The sequence below is a fragment of the Passer domesticus genome, chromosome 7 (assembly GCF_036417665.1).
Source record: "Passer domesticus isolate bPasDom1 chromosome 7, bPasDom1.hap1, whole genome shotgun sequence".
NCBI classification, from domain to species: domain Eukaryota; kingdom Metazoa; phylum Chordata; class Aves; order Passeriformes; family Passeridae; genus Passer; species Passer domesticus.
Genome location: NC_087480.1, coordinates 11432740 through 11456447, shown reverse-complemented (window position 1 = coordinate 11456447; position 23708 = coordinate 11432740). Strand labels below are relative to the sequence as shown.

The window sequence follows — 23708 nt, the reverse complement described above, 5'->3', positions numbered from 1 at the left end:
GCGCGGCCCGGTCGGCTCGCCGCTGCCCCCTCGCCCCGCGCGCCCCGCCCGCCGCGGCCCCGCCCTCCGCGGAGTCACGTGATGTTTTCGCCGCGGTGCCGCCGCCGCCGCCCGTGAGTGCGAGTGGCCGGAGCGAGCGGGGCAGCGCGGAGCGGGCTGGGGCCGCAGGAGGCACCGCCCGCTTCCCATGCACGGGGCGCTTCTCCGGTGAGCGCGGATTCCCGCTGCCCGCCCTGCGCCCCGTCCCCGGCGGCACCGGACCCTGCGTGGCCCCTAAGATGGCGAGCGGGATGAATGGCTCGGGCGGCGGCGGTGGCGGCGGCAGCGGCGGCGAGGAGGAGCCGGGCGCCCGGCACACGGGAGGCGGAGCCGCGCCCCAGCAGGAGCCCGGCGTGCTCGGCGCGGCGGCGGGCGAGGGGGAGCCGGCGGCGGGCGAGGGCGGGCGCTGCCCGTCCCCTCAGCCGCACCACCTGCTGCTGCTGCTGCGGCGCTCGCCCAGCGCCTCGCTGTGCCCGGCGCCCGAGGCCGCCCCCGCAACGGGCCGGGCCGTTCCCTCGGCGGGCCGCGGCGGGCAGCCCCCCCCGGCGGGCCGCGGCGCCGGCGAGGACGTGAGGAAATGCGGGTACCTGCGGAAGCAGAAGCACGGGCACAAGCGTTACTTCGTCCTGCGGGCCGAGAGCCACCTGGCCCCCGCCCGGCTGGAGTACTATGACAGCGAGAAGAAGTTCAAGAGCAGCCTGCGGGCGGCGGGGGCCGGCGGGGCGGCCGCGCTGTGCTGCCCCCCGCCCAAGCGGGTCATCCCCCTGTACCAGTGCTTCACCGTGAGCCGCCGGGCCGACGCTAAGCACAAGCACATTATAGCCCTGTACACCAAGGACGAGTACTTCGCCATGCTGGCCGAGAACGACGCCGAGCAGGAGGCCTGGTACCAGGCCATCAGCGAGCTCATGAATCAGAGCAAGAGGGGCTTCCTGGAGCAGGAGGACCATGCCGACCAGCAGGTGGATGACGATGATGAGCACTACGGGGCCACCCTGAGGCCTGGCACTGTTTTCAAGGAGGTGTGGCAGGTCAACGTGAAGCCCAAAGGCTTGGGACAAACGAAAAACCTCACTGGAGTGTATAGGTTGTGCCTCTCCAGCAAAGCCATCCACCTTGTCAAGCTGAACTCGGAGGTGCCCTCTGTTCACTTGCAGCTTATGAACATTCGCCGCTGCGGACACTCAGAGAACTTCTTCTTCATTGAAGTGGGCAGATCTGCCTCCATTGGGCCTGGAGAGCTCTGGATGCAAGTGGATGATTCGGTTGTTGCCCAAAATATGCACGAGACTTTTCTGGATACTATGAAAGCTCTGAAGGCCTTTGCAGAGTTCAGGCCCCGAAGCAAGAGCCAGTCTTCTGGTGGTGGCAGCGGTACCAATCCCATATCCTTCATCACCACCAGAAGGCACTTGGGCAACCTTCCCCCCAGCCAGACAGGCTTGCAGAGAAGATCTAGAACTGAGAGCGTTGCTGGAGGCACTCCTCCTACCACCAAAAGCAACAACTCCTATCGTTTCAGAACATCCAGTGAAGGAGAAGGAACCATGACTAGACCTTTTAGGTCAGTGACGGGGAGTCTGATACACCTGAATACTGCAAGGATGAATTTGGGCCGGCAAGAAGGGAGTGGAAGGTACGTGAGAGCTGCTTTCAGCTCATCTTACCACACCAGGTCTGCTTCGCTGCCTGTTTCTCATTTTCCCTCCACCACAAGTCCCATCAGTGTTTCTTCCAGCAGTGGCCATGGTTCTGCTTCGGACATGCTGACCAGGCCTTCCAGCTCATCTGTTTGTGGTTCCCCAAGTGATGGGGGATTCATCTCTTCTGATGAGTATGGCTCCAGCCCTGGCGATTTCAGGTACTTTAGGGTGAGGAGTAATACACCAGATTCCCTGGGAAACACGCCACCTATCAGAGAGGAGAACTGTCTGAGTGAGTACATGTCCATGAATAAGCAACAGGGAGATGATGGCTCAAGAGATGATTATATGGAGGCTGAAAAATGCTTCAGGAAAAGAGCTTACTCTCTGACAAAGCCAGCTTCTGTGGCAGTGCAGCAGAAGACAACGCAAACTACAGCTTTGTTGGATGAAGATTCTGCAGGAAATCATGGACGATTACTTTACTCTGAAACACCAAAATTGAAAGATAACCATGAATTGGAGTACAGTGACACTACCCTTGATTCCACGTGTAACCAAAGCAGGAGTAAAGCCAGGGATGATGGGTACATGCCAATGATGCCAGGAGTTGCATCTTCTCTATCCAGCACCAGCGATTATTTGCCAATGACTCCTAAAAGCATGTCTGTTCCAAAACAGATTAACAATTCGTGGTCACCATCTCAGGTTGACTCCCGAGGCTATATGATGATGTTTCCAAAGGGCAGCTCTTCACCTGTACGGAGTCCTTTAACTGGATTTGCCTCTAAAGGAAGTAATGAGAAGATCGTAAACAACGAGTATATGGATATGTCACCTGGCAATTCAGTTCCAAAACACCCCAGTGATTCAAATTATATCCATACCACTTCTGTTTCCAAAGGTTTTAGTTCATATTTTTCTTTGCCCCGAAGCTTTAAGGCATTATCAGGACAAAATGGTGACCACAGTGAATATGTTCCAATGTCTTCACCTGGAAAACTCTTGTATGGTGCACCAGAAAATGTGAAGGGGGTCAGCAGCGAGACTCTGGCTAATGGCATCTCCAAATTGCCAACGTTGAAGGGTTCGGATGAAGGACTTGTGCAGAGCAGGGCTGCCAGGCCCACACGGCTGCCCCTAGGTACGAGAGGGAGTAATACCATCCCCAGAATGTATGATCGTACAGTTCCGCCTGAGCCGGCGAGTCCTGGTGAATACATCAATATTGATTTCAGTGAAAAGGCGAGTAACACGCCCTATTCCTTATCTGCAGAAGGATCTCCATCATCTCTAGGCTCAAGTAGTGACCACAGGCAGTCACCGCTCTCTGATTACATGAGTGTTGACTTGGATGTGCAGTCACCGAAAGCAGCGAAGGAACTGTCAAACTCCCTAACAGATATTTCAATTTATGCAAGTTCCAGTATTCCTAGAAACCAACCAAACCCTGACTATGCCAGGCTCTCATTTGGTGCTGCCTGTGTTAGCACAGCAAGTAACAGGACTGATGACTACACTGAGATGACGTTCAACATGGCAGCAACACCACCAAGGCCATTTGCCACTGAATCTGACAGTGCTGTGAAGATGGATAGTCCTTCTTCCATCGTTAATAGACTCTGCATTGTTGATCGATATGCTGGTAGCAGTAGCTTCTCTGTCCCTAGCTCTGACCCTCCTATAGGACCGAAAGTGATTCGAGCTGACCCTCAAGGCAGGAGGAGACACAGTTCTGAGACGTTCTCTTCTGCTGGGACTGTGACAACCTCATCCTCTTTCTTTACTGACAGTAGCAAAAGACACAGCTCTGCCTCATTCGACAACGTTTGGTTGAAACCGGATGAAAACATTTCTGATGGTCAGGAAAACAAAATGTCCAGGGATACCTCAACTGGATTTCAGAATGGCTTAAACTACATTGCTCTGAATTTACGTGATGACCCTCTAAGCTGTGAGGCGAGTACTACAGCGCCAGCTTGCCATCTCCAAAATGGTACTTCAGGTTTGGACAGTGGAGCTTATGTAAGCATAGATTTCAGCAGATCAGATGGGCTGAAGTGTAACGCGAGAAAAGGTTTGTAACTTTAAAAGCACTTCCCTTTCATGCTTGCTTAACCATAGGAATTAGATTGTCTGCTTAGTGCTGTCTTCAGAGTGGGGTAAATGCATTTTATAATCTCCCGTGTTATTCTAGTACAACCAGTTTTGTTGTAGTGCAGCATCTGAACCGCTGAACAGCAGTGAAGGGTGATGTGCTCCTCGGCCTAAAGCATTTATGTGCCTCTTCTAGGCAGTCAGAGGTGTTATCAAACTGTCGTTTGCCTTTTTTTTTCTTTAATTAATTTTGCTAGCATAAGCATTAATGGTATTTCATGTTGTGAATTCTTGTCCTGATGTTACAGTAGTTCTTTCCTTCACTTCTGTTTTGCTATTTTTTCTTTCTTAGAACTAGATGACTCTTCATTTTTTTTCATGAACTGAAATTTTTGTTACTTAAAAGCCCAACATGGCTAAATTTGGTTTAGAGCTCAGAATTTGAGGCTTAAATATATTTCTTGTTTCTTCTTAATGTAGTTGAAAGACATATTATAGCTTTTTTTTAATGTGCAAATCTGCTCAAATTTATTTAGCTGAATCTGATGTAAACAGAACTCAGTTTTTCCCCCTTGAAGGTTTCGTGGCTGCTTTTGAGCTTTGGTCTCCACAGCATCTTTGTGTCCTCTGGAGAAGCCTGAGGACTTGATTGCCCAGTGTGGAGGGGGCTCAGGCAGCTCATGGCCTTCACATTCACCACCCGGGGCTCAGCTGAGCTGTCAGCTTTCCCTGGGGTCTGCCTGTTGTGTAGCAGGTGAGGAAGGTGAGGAATGCCTGTGCTTGAGGAAGAGCAGGCTCTGAGCAGTGTCTTCCAGGTCTGAAACTTGGTGGGGGAGGCTGCTGCCTTTCAGGTTGTCAGTGGTCTGACCCAGCAGTAAGGTGATGCAGTTTGAAGTGTGCATAAATAAAGGTGTTGCAGGTGGGGAGAAAGAGTCTGGGGAAGAGGAGGGACACTGCTGCTCATACCATGAGCTCTCATGGTGGGAGCAAAGCCAGTAATTAGTGGTGTCAGTGCATGTCCCCCGGCTGAGCAGTGTGTGTGAGCTCTGGGAGAATAATCATTGCTTTGGTGCCAGTGACCCACTGAACTCCTTACAGTAATTCACTCGCTGGTAGAAAATAATTTTTGTTGGAAATGATGTTTTCCTCTCTTTACAAAGTACATTATTGGATACTAAGAGGAAATATTTAATTATGGTTGGACATTGATAGTTGTCTACGCTGTGCACAGATAAAGCAGTAAGGGGGTAGGCTGCTGCTGACTTTTATATTTTTAATATTTTTAATTACAGTCTCAAACACTGGAAGGTTATTTTCTTCCTAGTTGTGCTTTAAAACTAAGTTTCTAAAGGTAGAAGGTATTGCAGGACCTTAAAATTGTGTAGCTTTTACTAGTGGAAAGTATAAGCCTGACTCAGCTCGCATGCCATTCAGAGTCTGGCAGCACTGCTTGGGGCTGCTCAGAAATGTGTGGTTTGCCTTAGTGGTTTTTTTTCCTCTGCTTTGTTTTGTTGGTTGGAATCAAATTTAGAAGACGTTGAAAGTTGCCAGTCCAAGAAGTGCTCTCTTCCAAAGTCAGTCTTTCAGCACTTCAAAGATCTGTCTGCTAAATCTGCAGTCAGAGGCACACTGATTGCTGCAGCTAATTTGTGTTTGTTTTTTCGTGTTTTTTTTAAGCACCTCCAAAACCAGCAGAATTTTAAACTGGCCCTTTAATTTTAATCAATTTTAAAGTTCCCCTTATATGATTAAAATTGTGTTATAAAATTTTTTTTGCATAATTAGGATGAAAAAAGAACAAAGATGTTTTCCTTTCAGCTATATTGTAAATATTACATTGAAAAATACTTTACAAGAGATACTGTGTTTAGAAATTGTGTTCATGATGAGCCTTTTGCTTACTGTTGCTGCAGCAAAGTATCTACAGCCCCCTGCTTACAAGTTGCAGAGGAGCCAGAGGAATAACATCTGCTGGCTTTTGTTGGGAATTGAAGTTTTCTGGAAATGAAATGCATTAAAAGAAGGCAGAAACAGCTCTGTGCAAAAATCATGGGCTTTGCCAGGAAATCAAGCATCCTTATAGTCGTGATGAGTAACACAAAATTCTACGAGGCCTAATAGTCTTCTATGAAGGCAGTGTAAAATATTTCTGGTATATAGTAGGAGGGTGGGTGGGGTGTGGACACTTACCACTTGTAGGGGCTCATGAAGGGGTGAACAGATTTTGGAATAATCCAGGCTAAAAGCAGCTTGCCAGACTGTAAATTGGTGATGTATATGGAATGACTTAAAACTCTTGATTATAAGGATAGCTGTTTATTTTCACATATGAAATCGTGTGTCTGAGCTATAGCAAGCACAATTTTAGAAGTCTGTATTCTTTAAACAGCTTATTGGTTTCTATGGTAATAAAGCTTTTATTTCAATATTCAAAAAGTTTTCTGTAATCCAGAAAAACATTTTCACATTCCAATAAGTAGTGAAAATAAAGCTTCAGTCTTAAACCTCTTGTCTCCTGAAAAGGTGTAGTGTGCCTTTAGGTAATTTCTATTTTTAATACTTTCAGAGACTTAGCAGAACTGCGTGCTTTCTACTGCATCTCACTTTTTCAGTCTCTCTGCCTGAAAAAGTGCTCTGTGGCTAAATCCATTCTTAAGGAAAATATTTAGCAGATGCATTTACCCTTAACTTCCTAGAAAGGAGCTATCCCATCTGTATTAAATTGTGTCAGGTAGAGAACTTAATCTCTTCTCCTGGAACCACAGTTTTTTTGGAAGGAAGACACTTCCCAGCTTTGGATTGTTTGCTTTTTGTTTTTGTTTGCTTAAATGGCATATTTTGTTCTGTGACTCAGCTGTGTTCTCCAAACTGCCAAGGGTGGTGGAGTGATTTCCAATGCATCACTGCTCCCTCATTGTAATTCCCAAAATACTTTTGGTTCATGTTCACTGATGTGAATCAAACTTTTTGTTTTTCCCTTCTCCATTCATGACCTGTATGGAGGAGGGGGAGAGCACAAACTTGGAATGGTAACTAGGCCTGACTTGTTGCTAAACTTTTTTAGGGGTTTCGGCAAAGCTGAGCTCAGGTTTTATGTTGATAATGATAATAAGAATATAAGATACTGATTTTCAATGCTTGCAGTTTAAGGAGGTCATTAGCAAAACAATTTCATCATGAAATTGTTACACAATATTGAAGCAAGTGGTTTGCAGTTTTGATTACATGAATCTGAGTCATGACATTTTGTGCTAGGAGTACAGAACACTAAAGCTACTTCAAACAGGGCTTAGCTAATGTATACCTTGTTATTGGACCTTGTAGAAACTAAGCAGGATAATGAGAATGGGCAGTAATAAAATGCATAATGAGTCCTGTATAATACAAGTTTCTTAAGTCTTAATTAGAAATATTATACCTGCAAAGATACCCTGGCCTCAAAAACCAGCTGTTTAGAGTAAATATAATGTTCACCTTAATAGCAGCTCAGGTATTTTACACCCACTCTTCAATCTTACCTGCTACTCTGTGATACTTACCTGGTATTCTAACACTATGCTATGATATCATTTAAGATGTTCTGTAAAGTGCAGGATTATAACATAATTGCTCCTCACCTTTTTAATCTCTCCTGTGCTAGACTGGGTGAGAGTTCTTGTGTATACTTTGGGAAGCTGAGAGGAAGTAAAACAACAACAGCTGTAAAGCAAAACTTATGTTTCAAATTGTCCAAATCCTTTCTGGTAACTTGCATATTTCAAATGCAAAATCTTGAAGAATATAAGGAACAATATACACTTTAAGAAATTCAGAAGCTGAAAGTTTTAGCTATTACTAATATAGTAAATTACAGTTTATGAGGTATGAAGCAAATAACCACTCCTTTTGGGTTTCTAAGTAGTGGTTTTAAAGTTTGTTTCAAACTGAGGCTCTTCTGTATTGGCAGAATTCTTAAGGCAGGGGCCCATTTAAAAATAATTTGAAGAACTCTACTGCAGTACATCCAAATGCTGCTGTGTATCCTACATCTTTGCAGTAGTGCTAGGATAATAATTCTTAAAAAAACCCAAACAAAGCATTTTAATCTTGCTGTAACAGATGCCACTTTAATAATATTGGGTAACTTGCAGCTATGCTTAAAAATACCCAAGGTAATTTCTTCTTGAGTAGTATGTGAGCTGCTGAAGGCAGAACAGATTTTTGCTGTGTGGCGTGGGAGTGAGTTAATTATGACATATTTGACCAAGAATCAGTTCAGTTTTACTTCTTTGGTGAGAGACTGAGACAAGAATGTTCCCCTGCCATTGAAAGAGAATGCTTACTTGGAGTCAGTGTTGAAATACTTCTGGAAATCAGCTTTCCAGACTTTGAATCCATAAGCTGACGGTGACATTTGTCTTTTTGGAAGTTAAAACCTTTCACTTCTAGCTGTCTGGTGGGTGAAAGCATTGGCTTCAGGATGCAGGGAGGTGTGGAGTAATCCAGCGTGGGTTCACTGTGCTTTTTGGGATTGTTTTGGGGATTGTTTTGTTTTTTATTTTAAAGTCTTTTGTTGAAATCTTAAACGCATTATTACCGGTTTACTCTTCCCTCTACAACTTCACGTTTTCCCCTCCTCCCTTGATGTCTGAGGGCCCCTTGTTCCCCTGTGGCTGGGGCAGCAGGTTGGAGTTGCAGAGGGTGGGCAGCGCTGTTTGGTCTTTCCAGGAGCTGTATTCCAGCATGTGATTACTGGGATGGTTTGTCACTGGGTATTTCTTTGGGGTTTTTGTATGTCCAGTGGTATGTTAGCAGTAGGTAGAGTTTGGGTTTGCTTTTCTCTGTGTATGGTCTTTTTTTTTATGAAAGGATCTTTAATACATTTTCGTCATTTTGATTGCTCGGGGGAGGATTTATACCTTGAGGTTTTGGGTGGTACTAAAAAGAGCTTATAGTACTGTGTTGTACCTTGGTGTGTGTGTGCTCTGTTTGTGGATCTGTGGTGCTCCCAAAACCATGCTGAATTCTGTTGATTCCGCTAACAAGTTTGTTTTTCTGAGCTGAAGAAGGAAACAAACTCCAGAGTTCTATTTTAGGTACTGTTGTGATCAAATGTGGCATTCTTCAGCTCAAAGGAAAATGGAGTGATAAAACTGGAAGGCAGGTGTGAGAGAGTCAAACTCTCTGGACCTGGGGATGTACTATTACTGCTTGTTTTCTCTTAAAAATGGGCTATTGTCTTACAACACAACCTTAAATGGTGTGTAATGACTTGGCTGGATAGCTGTTTGATGGTCCACCCTGAAAATTTGCAGTTTAATTTTTTTTCAGTTTACGTTCTAAATATTCTCAACAATCCTCTGAGAATACAAGTTGCACAAGTCTCACTGTTGTCTTGCAGGTCTAGGCAGTGACAAGGGAAAAATGGAGAAGTGTGTTCCAGTTTTAATCAAGCCCTGCAACTCTGTGAAGGTCACTCAAGCTTAGGGATGGGTTATGATTTACTTGAGAGGCAGAACTGTGATCAGGAAGGGATTTCTGACATACTTGAGGGCAGTGGGAAGACAAAGGTAAATGAGCCTGACTCATCAAAGGCATTTCAGAGGTGTTGCTGAGTATCTTATCTAAACGATCTTGAACATATATAAGTGTTTGGATTTGTGGAGATTTTGCTTCAGGTGTAGCATTACCCCAGGAGCAACAGTGCAGACTTAGCAAGAATCTTCTGCCCTCTTCAAGTCATGAGCTGTGTCTTAAGGGCCAGAGGTTGCTTATTTCCAGACATTATTTTTCTGTTGATTTAGATCTATGGTTGGATGCAAACCATTGAGACTGCACCTGTGTGTATATAAGTTTTGTGTGCCAGTGACTCGTGAGTTAAGTGTGAGGTCTAATCTTTTTTGTTCTTCCAAGAAGAGAGGGTTTTTGAAATAAGTGGTTTATACTGAAATTACTATAGTTAAGACCTGTAATTCCAAGGTAAAGATGCAACTTAAGGTGACTCAAGAAAACTGAAAACTTTAATAAATTACCACTAAAGGTAATTAGGGGTTGTATTCACTGCATAGCATATGTATGTTATGAACTTCTATAAATATCAAACTGAATTATTATTTAGGGCATAAATAGATAAGAATAGTACTTCCTTTTTGCTAGGGTATGAAAGGCTGATAAATATGCTGCCTACTTGGAGGAAGGTTCCCTTTTTAGTAGAACAGAATTTTGCAGAAAGACTGAGAATATCAAAGTGCTTTTACCTTTCTTCTGAAAATTGTAGGAAGTACTATCAAAAGGGTTGCTAACAAACCTGTTAAAATTGGTTTCTGAATTTATTGAGGCACTGTTGTGGGATACTGTCCTTCCACAGGGAATAGTGTGATTCTGTTCCTGTACTCATGCTGACCCAGTTTGCTTTATTGTTTAGGTTCTTGCTGACCAGATGAATTAGCCATGTAACATTTTTCCTACTGGATAGCCTGAACCTGAATTATTTTTTGGGAACTAGTGCAACTAGTGCTTCTTGTTACCCAGATGTCTTAGGCTAGCAGGAGTTTGGGAAGTTCTTAGTGGCAGTGAGGCAGATGTTGTATCACTGATAAATGTGTCCTGATTGCATACTAGCCCAAGCAGAGCTTTTCTTGTGGGCCGTGGGATAGGTCATTTGTATGAAACCCCTGTTTAAGCTATTGACAGGCACTGTGTTTCTGTTTCCTGTATGGAATTATTTTGAATCTTAAGTTAATCTGTTAGAAGCATTTGTAAGCTCTTTGCTTTTCCATTAGTACATTGCTCCGCAACAACATTTGGTTTTTGTTTGAAATTTTGTGTGAAATGCTTTGGGAGGCCTTTTCTCTCTGTGTTTCACTGTGTGATTTTTTTTTTTTTTTGGGGTGGGTGGGATTTGTATTTAAGTGTTTGTAGAACAAGGTGTTTTTAAATTGCAGATTGTGGTGAACAGGAAATCAGTTAGAAATGAGCTGAAAAAATGAACAGATTTGATCTTGAGGTCATTCAGACATTATTACAACAGGCTGTTAATGAAAGCATGTAGCTCCAGACAGGATCTCTCCAGACAGGATCTCTGCTTGTTGTGGAACCTGAACTGGTAGACAGGATGGAGGCCCCCATATGGTGCCACAAATGTAAATGTGTTGGTCCCTCTCCTAAGGAGCTTACAATTTAAAGATGAAACTAAAGAGATGGATGAAACCTAATGTGCTGGGGTGGAGAGTAAGATAGAGATCAAGGCTGCTGCCATTGGCAGAGTCCAGATAAGAGCCTGGAAGAGATAAAAGGCTGCTGAGAGTGGTTGTAGGAGAGGAAGCTGGTGTAGGCACTTGGAAGGGTATGCACATGGCAGGGAGCAAGGGAAGGTAGTGTTGTAATGGTTTAAATGACTTGAAAAGGATGAGGTGAATGTCAGAACACTGGCCAGGATATTAATCTTGGTAAGAGGAATGTGGGCCAACATGTATCTCTGAGTTAGGAACATGTCCCAGTGTTTACTTCTCCCTTTTAGATGTGGAATGTGATATTTTTTTTTCCTGTTTTTATTTATTTTTCCTTTCTGTAAGTTAATTTTCCTGCAGACCTGTGGCTGGTAGATTTGGTGTGAGCAGGTACGCAGGAATGTATACCAAAACACAGGATCACCCTGTGCAGCATCCCTTGGCAGTTCATGTGGTGTGGACTGGGGCCTCTGTTCTTGGTGAGACTTTGCTCCAGAGGCAGCCAGGCTGGTGGAACTGCCTTGGCATTACTACTGGCTCGTTCCTGGGGTTCTTTTAGGTGGCATCTCTGAGTTTCAGGCAGTCTTCTAGCATTGGAGAGAAGGCACAGTGGGGCTTGGAAGATAGTCACCTTTAGGATTTATAACCAATGCCCCAGAGCATTTAGAGCCCATCTCTAGGTGGGGAGGTGTGCATGGGACCTGCTCATTGCCACTGCAGTGCTGTCAGCTGCAGGAGTGATGCCTGTGGAGGCTGGAGTGCAGCACAGTCACTTTCACAGGAGAATGTGACTTTATTTTGGTGTCTATAGCTCAGGTTGAGCAGATGCTGCAGTGGTTTTGGGTAAATCTGGAAGTGGTGGCAGCATCAAGGCTGGATTCACTCTTGAGGGTATGAGTGTTTGAAATATTAATGTTGACATGTTCCACAAGGCAGACCCTAAACAAGAGTTGGACACTGTTGATTAAATGTTGTCTGTGTTTAGTCAGTTTAACTCTGTCCTTGTCAGCTCCCAAACTGCTCCTGGAAGCTGAAAGTGCAATCCTTGGCTCTTGGGCATGTCCTGAGGCTTGAGAAGATGTTGCTTCACACATGCAGTCCAATCTGAACTTCTCTTTTCCTCTCCTGAGTGAGCCAGACTTTGGGGTGTCCTAATATTAATGGAGAGGTGATAATGTAATAATTAGGAAATATAAAAAATTGGTGCATGCCACTGCTGTGTATGATAGCAGAGAGTGACTGATGGCAAAGATATATTTATTTTTCTATGCAGGCACACATGAGCCTGCACAGGTGTGTAACTGTGTAGGTGTTTGGCTGTGTAGTAACTTTTTGCCTTTGACAATAATTTATGGCACTAGAGGTGAAAGAAGAAGGTAGTGCTGAATGCTTGCAGGTGTTGAGGACTAAAGTGGTTGAGAAGAGGGAAGGGATGAATTACAACAGGTGAAACTCCATGTAGAAAGGAAGTTTTGGGAAAGGTGGTTTGAAAGGTGGGGAGCTGTTTCATTAGTCATGAGTGACCCTGCCCTTTCTCTTGGTTGTGTTCCTAAGAAGTTTGGCTCACTCAAGCCCCAGACCTGTGCCTGCAAGCAGACACTACCCAGCAGAGGAAGAGCAGGACAGGTGTGTATAATGCCTCCCACAAACACACACCCAAGCCTCTGATTTTCTTTCTTTTTTTTTTTTTTTTCTTCAGCTTTGGGGGATTTCTTGGGCCCAATATAGTATGTCTGTTTTATAATTCAAGTCTGTTTTATAATTCTTTAATCCAAGTACTTTTCCAGTCTCTCTCTGATCTTGCATTAACTCCTTGTATCCACAGCAGCCCACAATCCATCAGGACATGCTGCCTGCAGACCTCTGTGCATTTTGGACCCTGCTCAGTACCAGCTTATTTTGGCAGCCCCTGGTGTGTGTAGTGGAAGAGATAACAAATCTTATCTTCTTTCTCCAGGCCACTTAGGATGGTGTAGATGCTGTGCCCTTCTCTGCCTTAGGCTTGTCCAGTGTGTTGTACCACACGCAGTGTGGACCTGTGGTATAATCTGGGCTTTTAAAATTTCCTGTTGTGTCCCAGTTCTTCTCTGCAGGCTGAGGGGTTCTTGTCTGTTCCTCACTGGGAAGCTGTGTCACACCTTGCAGGAGTTTTCTCTGCACTGCTGAAACTTCCCAAGTATTCAAAGTCCTTTCTGGATGCAGGAAGCAGGGCTGTGTGTGCAGAGGTGTTTGCTGTGGCTGTTTTGTCTCCTATTTGTTTCCAAAGAGTTCATAATGCCCACTTTGCAGCAAGAGCACAGACAGGAAATATTCCTCCCTGTTGGCACCGAGAGTTCCTGACCTTTGTCATAGGAGCAGAGGGAATTGCAGCAGGTGGTGTTCTCAGAAGCCACACAAACAACTTTGTTTTTTTTGGCTAAAATTTACCCATATTTTCTGTGGTTCAGGTCAGGTGCAGTAACTCACACACTTGCTGTGAGAATGCTTTTTCAAAAGGAAAACCTTTTCTTGATTCTTCTGCAACATGAAAATCTGAAGTTTTGAAATATGTATTTTGAGGTGGAGAAGAGTTAATTTTTAGTGCTGTTGTGTTATATTGTAATAGAAATTTAATATAAAACCACCAAAACAACTCCTCAAAAAAACCTCCAATAACTTCTTGTCAAGCTGTCCAGTGCAATTTGAGTTGGTATTAGACCTCTGCCAAAACTGCAGGCAAGTTTACTAATTCTAGGAATAGTATCAGCACAAGAGATGACATTAGGGAGTGCGCATACGGCCTTCCTAGAAACAACCCTGCTGTTTATTCCAACAGGAAAAAAAGCCCCTGGTGCAAGAGATAAGGTATTTCTGCTAAGTGAGTAGAAATTATCTGAAAGCACGAGAGAGGTTTTTAGCTCATGAAATTGCTGAGCACTGATAGTGGCAAAACCATGTTTTGAATGAACAGTTCTGGTGTATGTTACCAGTTGCTGCTTTTAAATAGTTTACCCAGTGAAAAGTGGCTCATGCAACAGGGGTTTTTTGGTACCAGATTTTGGTTTTTTTTGCTTGTGGAAAGTCAGTAAAATTATAGGTTCCACATACATTAGGTAGCTGTTTTTGAGTATCATTAGTCTGTTGTTGGCTAAAGAAACTATATGGAGTGTGTGCTTGGTGGTCAGCAGGTAGTTGAACACCTTGCCAAATCAGGATGTCTCTGTGTCAGGGCCTCATTTGGGTCACCCAGGCACCACAACTGCACGTGTGAGGGATGCAGCAAGTGGGTCAGGTTTTGATTTGTATTTGTAGACTTAGTGTCTGTTAGATGCAAATTAAGAAATTCAGCTTTTCTCAACTGACACTGCGTGCCTCTAGCAAGATCTAAAGCTGTGCCATTAAAATAAGAATTCCAAGAAATAGGACAATTGCATGGGATAGTACTTGGTAAAATTTGGAGCAAAAGAAAAATTTTCACTAATTTGTGAAGAATTTATTTGGGCAAATGAGCCATCCCTGGCCTGCCTGCCATGGGGAGGGCTCCATGTGGAGCTCTCTGCTGTGCTCCTGCCCCAGCCTGGCTGCTGAACAAAATGCTTTTGGATGCCACATTGTGTCCTGAGGTTGTGCTGGGTTTAGTGCTTTCCTGAACAACAGGAATATTGTGTGGCTGTGTGCACAAAACATCTAGGGCTGCTCTGCTGCTTTTGATCTGCATAAATCAGATTAATTCTGATTTCCCCCTAACCTGAAGTTCAGGAAATGGAGAACTTCAGCAGTGTTCTCCACAAAGTATTAAGCTGTCTTAGTCTTTGACATGGAGATTTTAATAATTTAATTATCTTAAATTAATATCTTCCGTAAGCAAAGCTTTTATCCTTTTAGGAATCAATTGCAGAATTATGTCAGTAAAAGCCTTTCCTGTAAAAACAAGTATTATTAGGATGGATTTCTTTGAGAGAATTAGGGTATGTCTGCTGTGTTCTCAGAACCTCTCAGTATATTTCAAAGTGTCCTGGCTTGTATGGCCTTGATAATTCAGATGCAGGAAATGAAGTGTAAATTTGGTATATTCTCATCTCATACATTTTCAAGTGGAACACACTGGGTTTGCATCTAATAAATTACAGCTGATTTATATCTCTGCCCCTACTTTTTATAAAACTGTGATTTTTGCATAGAAAACTTGCAGTGCTTTCTCAGTGTGTTCCTTAATTTTAAATAAAACGTCTTTCAGCAATGCTGCCATCCTGTTTTAAATACTTGCCCCTTAGTTTCTGTTCTGCCTTGTGATCTTTTTCGCCTGATTGTTCCTCAGCAAAATTCAGACAGTTGCATTTCGTTTTATAATCTGATCCCATCTTAAACTGATGAATTGAAATGGAATTGTCTAATGAAGAGAACGTCGCTTCAATTTTCCAAACTTTGGTTATATATTTCATGAGATGAACTTTGAAAATGTTTGGATGCTGTCTAGACTAGTTTTCCATATTAAACATTGATAAGAAGTTGAATTTGTATTGTTGTCAATAGTCTGAAGCAACAGAGCTCAATTTTGAATAAAGGCTGAAGCTTTTGTGGAAAATCTGTTAATAGAGTTGAAGTTTGGATAGAAAAGTTTTTTTTGCAGTGTTTTTTTTTGCTGCTTGTTTGTTATCAGATTTTATTTTTTTTTAGACTGTGTAGATTTTCTTAGAAGAGCTTGTGACAGTCCAGGAACAGTTTTGTGTTTACACTGCAAGCAAAAGTTCTGTCTGATCTGGCCACCAGGCTTTATTTGGTGGCATTTTTATTTGAGAACTCAGGGGAGTGCAGGGATACTCTGTGAGAATGTACCTCTTGTCTCTGCTAGTTCACATCTCATGATTTGTTTACCTTATAGAAGAGTTTCTTCATCCCTTTTCCTGACAGCTTCCTTTGCTTTCAGTTAGTGCCGAGTTAAATCCATTTATATGAGACCTGGTATGAAGTGTTAATCTGGGTTTTATTGTTGATCAGCAATTCCCATATCTGTACTATTAACGTAGGAAATTGATGTCTAAGGAATCTTACATTATGAGACTGAAATAAATATTCAGCTTCACAGAAGCACTGCTGTTTCCTTCAAGCACTGCATGGCCTCATTAGGTTTCCTTCACCAACTGGTTAATGAAAAAATGGAAGCAGTTCAGGTGTGGGAGAGAAGAACCATTAAGAAGCTTAATGTGCAAGTTCTTTTGCAGCCTCTCAAAATAAGGTCATGTCCCTTCAAAAGGATCCTTCTGGTAGGGGCCACAGAGGTGGGGATCCAGGTGTCAGCAGCCCAACACACACTGGCCTTGTTCTCACATTAAACCCATGTTACACCTCTTCTGATGAGCAGCTTCTCCTGATAAACCTCCCTGGTGCCCAGTGACCCCGGGGTGCTGTGACCCAGCCCAGCTCCAGGGATGGGGGTGTTTGGGAATGGTGGCTGTGGCTGCACAGCTGCCTTGGGCTGGGCTGCAGACCCCACTGGCCCCTGGGTGCAGTCACTGGTGCTGACATGGGGTTTCTGTGATGCTGGAGGCTCGTGCTGGGTGACCTGTGGGCCTTCGGCTGCATGAATGGACTCCTGGGGTGGCCCTTGGGAATGGTGGTGACTGCAGCACTTTGCGGGAGGGATCTTGCAAGACTTCGGTCTCCTCTTAGATTTCAGATGAAATATTTTTCTTTTATGTGGTCAAATTTCACAAGTTGCTCTTAGTCTTTTCTGTCTGAGAAAAGATACATGATATATGTGGTATGTATGAAATATGTGTCCATATATACATATGCACATATATATGTGTGTGTGTGTATGTGTATATATATGTATATCTGCTTGATACTTTCATACCAAAAAAGTGCTGATGACTCAGGACACCAGCCAGCTGTACTGCTCCAACTGCAATATTGCAGTTTCCAGCTTTAATAAGGGGATTAGAGAAGTGGTGACAACCAATAGCTCCATGTATGAGAGACTCAAGGCTTTATGGACTGACATCAGCTTGTCGGTAATGTTTATGTGAAACTCACTCATGTTTTTTTACAGTTCACACAATTCTGTTTTACCTTAAAAATAGAGAAGAAACATGTTGAAGTGTAGTTTATTATTATGGAGGGAGGAAATTAATGATCTCTTGTTTAGGATGTGCAGCGTTTTGGGAAGGGGCGATACTGCAGGGTGGTCCCAGGCTTTCTTCTGGTTTCTGATAAATTAATCTGTGCTGTTTGGGGTTCTGCTCAGAGTTACCCGATGCTCTTGCTTTAGAATTGGTTGCCATGCTGCTGAGTACATCAGGCTGCTTCAGAGAATTAAACTTAGGACTTGAGCAGGCTTGGGGTTTTTTTGCTCTTAAGGCCTTTCCCTCCAAATACCTTAAATGTAATTTGGCATTAGTTTATGAAGATTTTCAACACGTTTTAGGTGTAAATACTGAATTCTGCCATATGGAATTGTCTGATTGAAGCAACTGGGCTTTTGCTTTTCAAAATGTTTTGGGGATGTGCTTGCAGAGATTAGAATAACTTGTCAGACAGCTTTCAGGTGTGTCTTGTGTGTAAGGCGTGGAGGAAAAATGTCCTGACAAAAGCAGAGACAGTTTTTGAAGTTCCTTTTATGTAAGCTTACAGGTCCACAGCAAGGAAAGGGTGGGGGGTTGCTGGTAAAGTTAATTTTTATTGAGTATAAGTTTAATATAGAAGCTTTAACTGTTTTAATGTTTGACTTGCATGCATCACTGAGGTGTGATTCATTGCAAGCTGTGGTGCATATTTTCATTCTTTGGTCTTACAACAAAACAATATTTTTCTAAAGAGGAAAATTATTTCAGAAATAATAGCTTCAGTTGGCATTTGTGAAAACAAAGCCATTGCTGACCACATCACGCTCTGTGACTACCAAGCAATAGCTTTTTGTAGTGATCTTATGATGTCTGTGAAATAACACAAATAGAGATTCTCAAGTTGTGGCTGTATTTTGGCTGTTTCTTCCTTTAATTGAGGAAAACGAAGTTGCTGTATTTTTGAAATCACTGAAATATTTGAAAAATGAAACACAGCAAGGACCTTTGTGAGGGCTGTGTAGGATTCAAAGGGAGTTTCTCCTGAAGTGGAAGGACCCATCTATACTTCCACACTGCTGCCAGCCCTGCCATTGCCTTGCCTCTGTCTCTGGAGCCATGGGCAGCCTTTGCTGAGTGCTGGGATGGGGCAGGGCTGCTTAGCTGAGCTTTGGTCTTCTTTCTGGTTTTTTTTGGCTTTCTTATTTCTTTCAGAGGGAGAGTACTTTTAGCTGGACAGAAGTCAGAATTTCTTTAGCACAGGGTGGAGTTTGTGTGTGCATACCTCATGATTGGTTTGTAAGTAAACATACAGGTTTGCATTATTACACATAATGCTTGTTCTTTACATGGTCATCTTTTCTTTAGCATATCCTTGGAGTAGAGGCAAGGAAGAGCTCTGAGATCTTCAGCAGTGAGATGTAGCTGATGTCCCTGTGACCCCCAGCAGAGCATGGGCAGGATTAAGCCCAGAAACCCCTTCCCCTGTTCCAGGGGCCCGTGCTGCCATTGCTGTGTAATGAAGTGTTCCCATATTGCAGCTCAGGCAGCTCCCAGAGCAGGGAGAGAGCTGGCACTGTGTGGCTTTGAGGGAAAAAGTAGCTGACATTTCTGTATCTGTTGTTTTCTTAAGCCAAAACCTCTTGCCCTCATTGTTTCTCAATGAGAGCAACTGGCTGTTTCCTTCTTCGCTGTACTGCAGGTACATCCTGCAGGCATGTACCTCAAACCTTGCAGAGCAGGTGAGCACAGACACCTGGCCTGGCAGAGGACATATATATATATATATGTGTGTGTGTGTGTGTGTCCTCAGTCTTGGCTGAGAGGACAGAAATGGTGGAAGAGGACAGTCTGGCTGAGCTGGGAGAGTGTGGTTCACTGGCTGGGTTGGCAGTAGCCCTCCAGACTGAAAATTAGTGTTCACGTTGGCTCAGCTGGGAGTGGAAAGTGACTTTCTATATGTTCCTCATTTGTGTTTGTGCAACTGAGAAAGCATTTGCATGCCCTTCATCACTTTGTCTTCCATGTCAGGAAACTCCTGAGTTGCTCTCACCTTGGCATGTGCATGGTTAATTGCAGGGCTGATACTGTGCTTTGAGGGCAGGCTCCCTCCTGTTGTAATTTCTACCTCGTCACCCATCTGTACCTTCCTACAACACAAGAGTATATTTTTTGCCCCTCATTTTAGCAAGCACTTGGACTTCTGCCTTTTCCAGTCAGTTTGGAGCCCTTGAAGAAGGGAGCTGGAGCTGGCTGGAGCTGTGTGCTTTTGTACTTGGGTGTTGCCTTTCAGCGAGACTTTCTTCAAAAAGGGACAGGTGTACTGTGAGGTGTTTCTGGTTATAACTAAATAAAGCTTTTTCCTGAAAAGCTGAGGACAGGGCACGCAGCTGTGCTGATTTGCTGCCCCTTGCTTGGAGCAGGAGTGTTGGTGTTGCAGCTGTGCCCTGCTGGGAGTGCAGTGTCGGGTCTGTCACCCTGCGAGGCAGCGCTGGGCTCTGAGCCCTGGGCTGTCCCCAGCACGGGCTGGCAGCACGGGCTGGCTGCTGCCCCAGTTCCTGTGCCATGTACACGTGTCACTCTGGCTGCAGTGGCTCTTCAGTGCTTGCTCCAGGCTCCATCGTTGTTCCTTCCCTCAGGAGCTCTGAGGGGTTGGCAGCTGGGGGTGTCCCCCCCTGCACGGAGGACCTGCGTTCTGCAGTCAGCAGCTCTCCCTCCTGCAGTGGATAAGCTCCATGTGTTCTCCTCCCTAGAAAACATTTTTTTTCTGATATAACTTGCATCTGAAATGTCACTGACTTTTTTTTTTTTTTTCCCCCTCCTTTCTAGACTGATTGCATTGCCATGGAAACCATTGTTGGAAGAGAAGACTTTTCTGCTGGTAACTCCAGAAACTGTGTGGTGCTTTTGGAAGCAAAGCTCAGCTCCAGCCGGCTACTTTCATTTCCACCAGCACGGACATAGACACACATCCTTTTCATTATTTTATTTCATAGACATCGGCTCTCTACAATTGAATTAATTTGAATTGACATTTTTTCATAGCTGTGCTTTGGTGATGGAATTTGGTCTTTCATGTCATATCTATTTGGGAGGCAGTGTGAATGCTAATAGGAGATCCCTGTATGTCCCTTTCTTCTTCCTGCCTCTCTTGTTAATTTAAAAAAAAAAATTTATATTCTGAGAAGTCAAAGCTGGTTTCTGATTGTCTGTTTAACATGGGTTTTACTTCTCTGGTACATTAACAAGTGGTTAGCTTAAAACATGTATTGCTTAGAAATACTTTGGCAGTTCAGGATTTTTCCAGGTGACTGGGCAGAAGGAGGGAGGGAGACGTGCACATTAGCTTGAGGGGTGAACCCGTGGGACTGGACGGGTCTGAGGAAAAGAGACCTCTTCTGCCTTTTTTTTTTTCTTTTTTTTTTTTAAGGTTTTGCTTTTATGGTACAAGAGGTATTTCTTGAGCATAGGCTAGAGGCTTTTCAGTCAAGTGTCTGTCAGAGCTTAAACGGAAATTTTTTTTGCTCAGAATTTTGGTATGTACAAAGTAGGATTAATGGGCTGGTTGTCTTGTAGATTGTTTTTGTTCTTGTTTATAAATATGAATTGTGTAAAATGAGGTTTTTGTTCATGGATTCGAATGGAGAACTGCGGAGTCGTATCCAATGTTTGTGACTTCTGCATTAGACTTGTCAGCTGTAGCTTTTTAAAGGGAAACCACCCTAATTGATCTTACTTTCAACCAAAGTCCCACTTTTAATTTGGGACTATTTTTGTTCTTTCTTTTTGGCATAATGGGGAAATAAAATGTTGGCTCATCGATTGTCTTTATCCCACTGACAGAAATGTGAACAATGACTATTTGACATTTTTTAAAATAAGCCCTGATTTTTCTACAATTTAAGTGCTTCACTCTTGTACTGAATTTTTTTTTGTTGAAATGAGTTTAGCTTTTTAACACTGCTATGAACTTAAAAGAGCATGACACTAGTCATTGGTACATGCAATGGATTATAAAAGGCACTGACGATTGCTAAAGGGTTTCAAAGTGGTACACAAATCCTCATGCTGTACTGCACCACACAGCTGGGAATCCTCCACATGTATATTGTACAACGGATGTGCCAGGCTGCCTCACCTCCAACAGACAACCTTTAGAGTGCTGGTACAATTTGTGTAACAAATCAGACACTGTCAGCTTGGATTGTTCAGTGATGTGTACCAGATCTGTTTCTGAGCAGTAATGAAATGTACATGTCACTAAAATACGAGGTGATTGTTTTGGGTTTTTTTTAGGAAACATGGTACCAATCAGTTTACACAGTGTCTAGTGACAGGAAAAACTGTTGCTACAGGGTTTAAAAGCACAGACCTGTTTTTGATTCTGGAAGGGAAGTTTCAGTTGGTACAATTACTTGCTGCTAAACATACAGGAATTAAAAACACGACCACTCTTACAGACCATGATACTGTCTTGCCATATAGCTGTTGGTTGGTCTCATAAATGAATAATGCAATACGTAGACAGCTTTTTATAAAGCTTTACATCTTTTCTAAGAAATCAAAATTTGGTGAAGATAGTTCTAAACATTTAATGTGAAAGGAAAAGGTTGTTTTGAAGAAATTTGTTACATACTTATTTCATATTAGAGTCCCTGAGGCTGCCATTGTACAATATACAGCACTGATTTAATACATGCTGAATAAATAAGTAAATGGGTAACCTCAAGTATAGTGGTACAAATACTAATAGGTACGGCATAATAAATATGCAATCTTTTTGAATCTCTTAGTTTACAGCAACTAATTTATTCAGTATTGTGCTGGAAGAACATTTTCAGATGATGTAAAACATATCACTATATATACTACCTTCCAGCTACCCGTTTATGCTGCTGTATAGTACGGAAATACCAATGATAGAACAATGTTTGTCCTGTAAATTTAATTTGATATTGGACAGTTATTGTCTGTACAAACTAAAACATATATGGTTGAAACTGTTCATTATATTTGCTATTTCTGCTCCACAGATCTGTTTTAAAGTTGGGCTGATTGATCTGGCTTTGTCTTCCATTGTAAATATTGTTCTGTTGTTTTCTTTGTAAAACACATCGCGTTTGCGGTTTTGGGAGACTGGCTTGAAGCTCTGTATAGTGTTTATATTTATCTGACTTGGCTTTCCATAGAGCTACTTGCAGTAAATACGTGTTCATGTAGCTCCGTGTCTGGGTTTTATTTTTAAACAAACTTTTGGGTTTTTCCGTCAGACCTCCTGCTGCGGCTGCTTCTCCTGAAAGTGGTTTTGTCACCCTGTATCCCTGAAGATTTGGAGAGATTTTAGCACTGTTTCAGGATAGTGATTCACCATCTCTCCAGTTTTCTTTGCCTTTCCACTTACTTTAGAAGGTAAGATACAGAAAAACACCCAGTTTTCTTTGCCATGGATTCATAGTGCCTGTAAACAATTACACTTTGGAATAAAAACAACAACAAATATATATATATATATATATATATATATATATATATATATATATATATATATATATAATCAGTGCCCAGTACATTTTCTGCTTTAAATGTAGAAGGCATGAACAAAAAATTGCCCCAGACTTTGACCATGAGTGCATAGGGAAGTCTCATGATCCAAAAGTACTAGTCCTCAAAGAAATTTTTAGCAGTGTGTTATCAAATAGGGGCCTGACTTTGGGGCAGGAAGCAACAGGTGTGTTTTGGTGTTGTATCTTTTACAGTGACATTTTGGTTTTAAAGATACAGTAAATAGGTCTGAGTGTGTGAAACACAAACACAATGTCATCACTTCAGGTAATGCACCCAGATGTAAAAACAACTGAAGTCAGAAAATACCAACAAAAGGTAGTGCCTTTTCAGATTCCTTACTGACATGAAGGATATGGCAAATAATTTTCTACAGAAAGAGGCTTTTATCCATAGATGGGACTATATATATGATCTCCATAAATGTGGGTGATTACTGTGGAATATGTTGGATGAGACCTTTCTTTAAAATTACCCAAATTAATTCTTTCCCTGTTACTCAGAATAGTACATTGAAACAACTCCCTGGAAAGGTCAACTTTGCTGTAAGAATAGGGTTTTCCTCAAATAAACCAGCCCTTTTCTTAGGGTCCCTGTGCATAGTGTGGAGCCTGTATTGGGAGGGAAAAGAATAGGGCTGCTCAGCCACAGCAAAAAGAGCCCTACCAGCAGTGCAAACAAGGAGTGACTGTTATCCAAACTCTGTCCAGACTGTTGTGACAGCGTCACAGTAAGTGCTGCAAACTACCTTTGGCTGATTTGATTTGAAATGGGCCAACTGCTGGAAGGCTGTAGTGTTTTTTAGGTGGGGAGACACAATTTTACACTGATTTTTCAAGCCCCTTTGGCTGCCTGAGCTCTCTTGCATCTGAAGGATAGTGAAAGCTCTCAGCTAAAGCTAAAAGGAAAGATAGACTTCCTGGCTGCATCCAAGACAGTCACTAGAATACAGATTAAAAGTCTTTGGAAAGGCATTGCCCAATTTTCTTGGCCTGTGTTATCTCTCTGAGCTCTGTGGTACTGGAAATAACCAAATACTGGGCAGTCAGTGAGTCACAGCCCTGGAAGAAGGACCTTGTTAGAGGTGTCAGGTATCAATACAATCTGTACTGCATTGT

The 23708-nt window shown here is 43.0% G+C and overlaps 1 protein-coding gene across 1 annotated transcript; it reads left to right on the top strand.

Annotated features, from left to right (window-relative positions):
- Positions 1 to 44: 44 nt before the first annotated feature.
- IRS4 (insulin receptor substrate 4) lies at positions 45 to 22247 on the top strand. Its single transcript, XM_064426854.1, has 2 exons — positions 45 to 3759; positions 19858 to 22247. The coding sequence occupies exons 1-2, from the start codon at positions 279 to 281 to the stop codon at positions 19860 to 19862; spliced, it is 3486 nt and encodes a 1161-aa protein (XP_064282924.1). The 5' UTR covers positions 45 to 278; the 3' UTR covers positions 19863 to 22247.
- The last annotated feature ends 1461 nt before the right edge of the window (positions 22248 to 23708 follow it).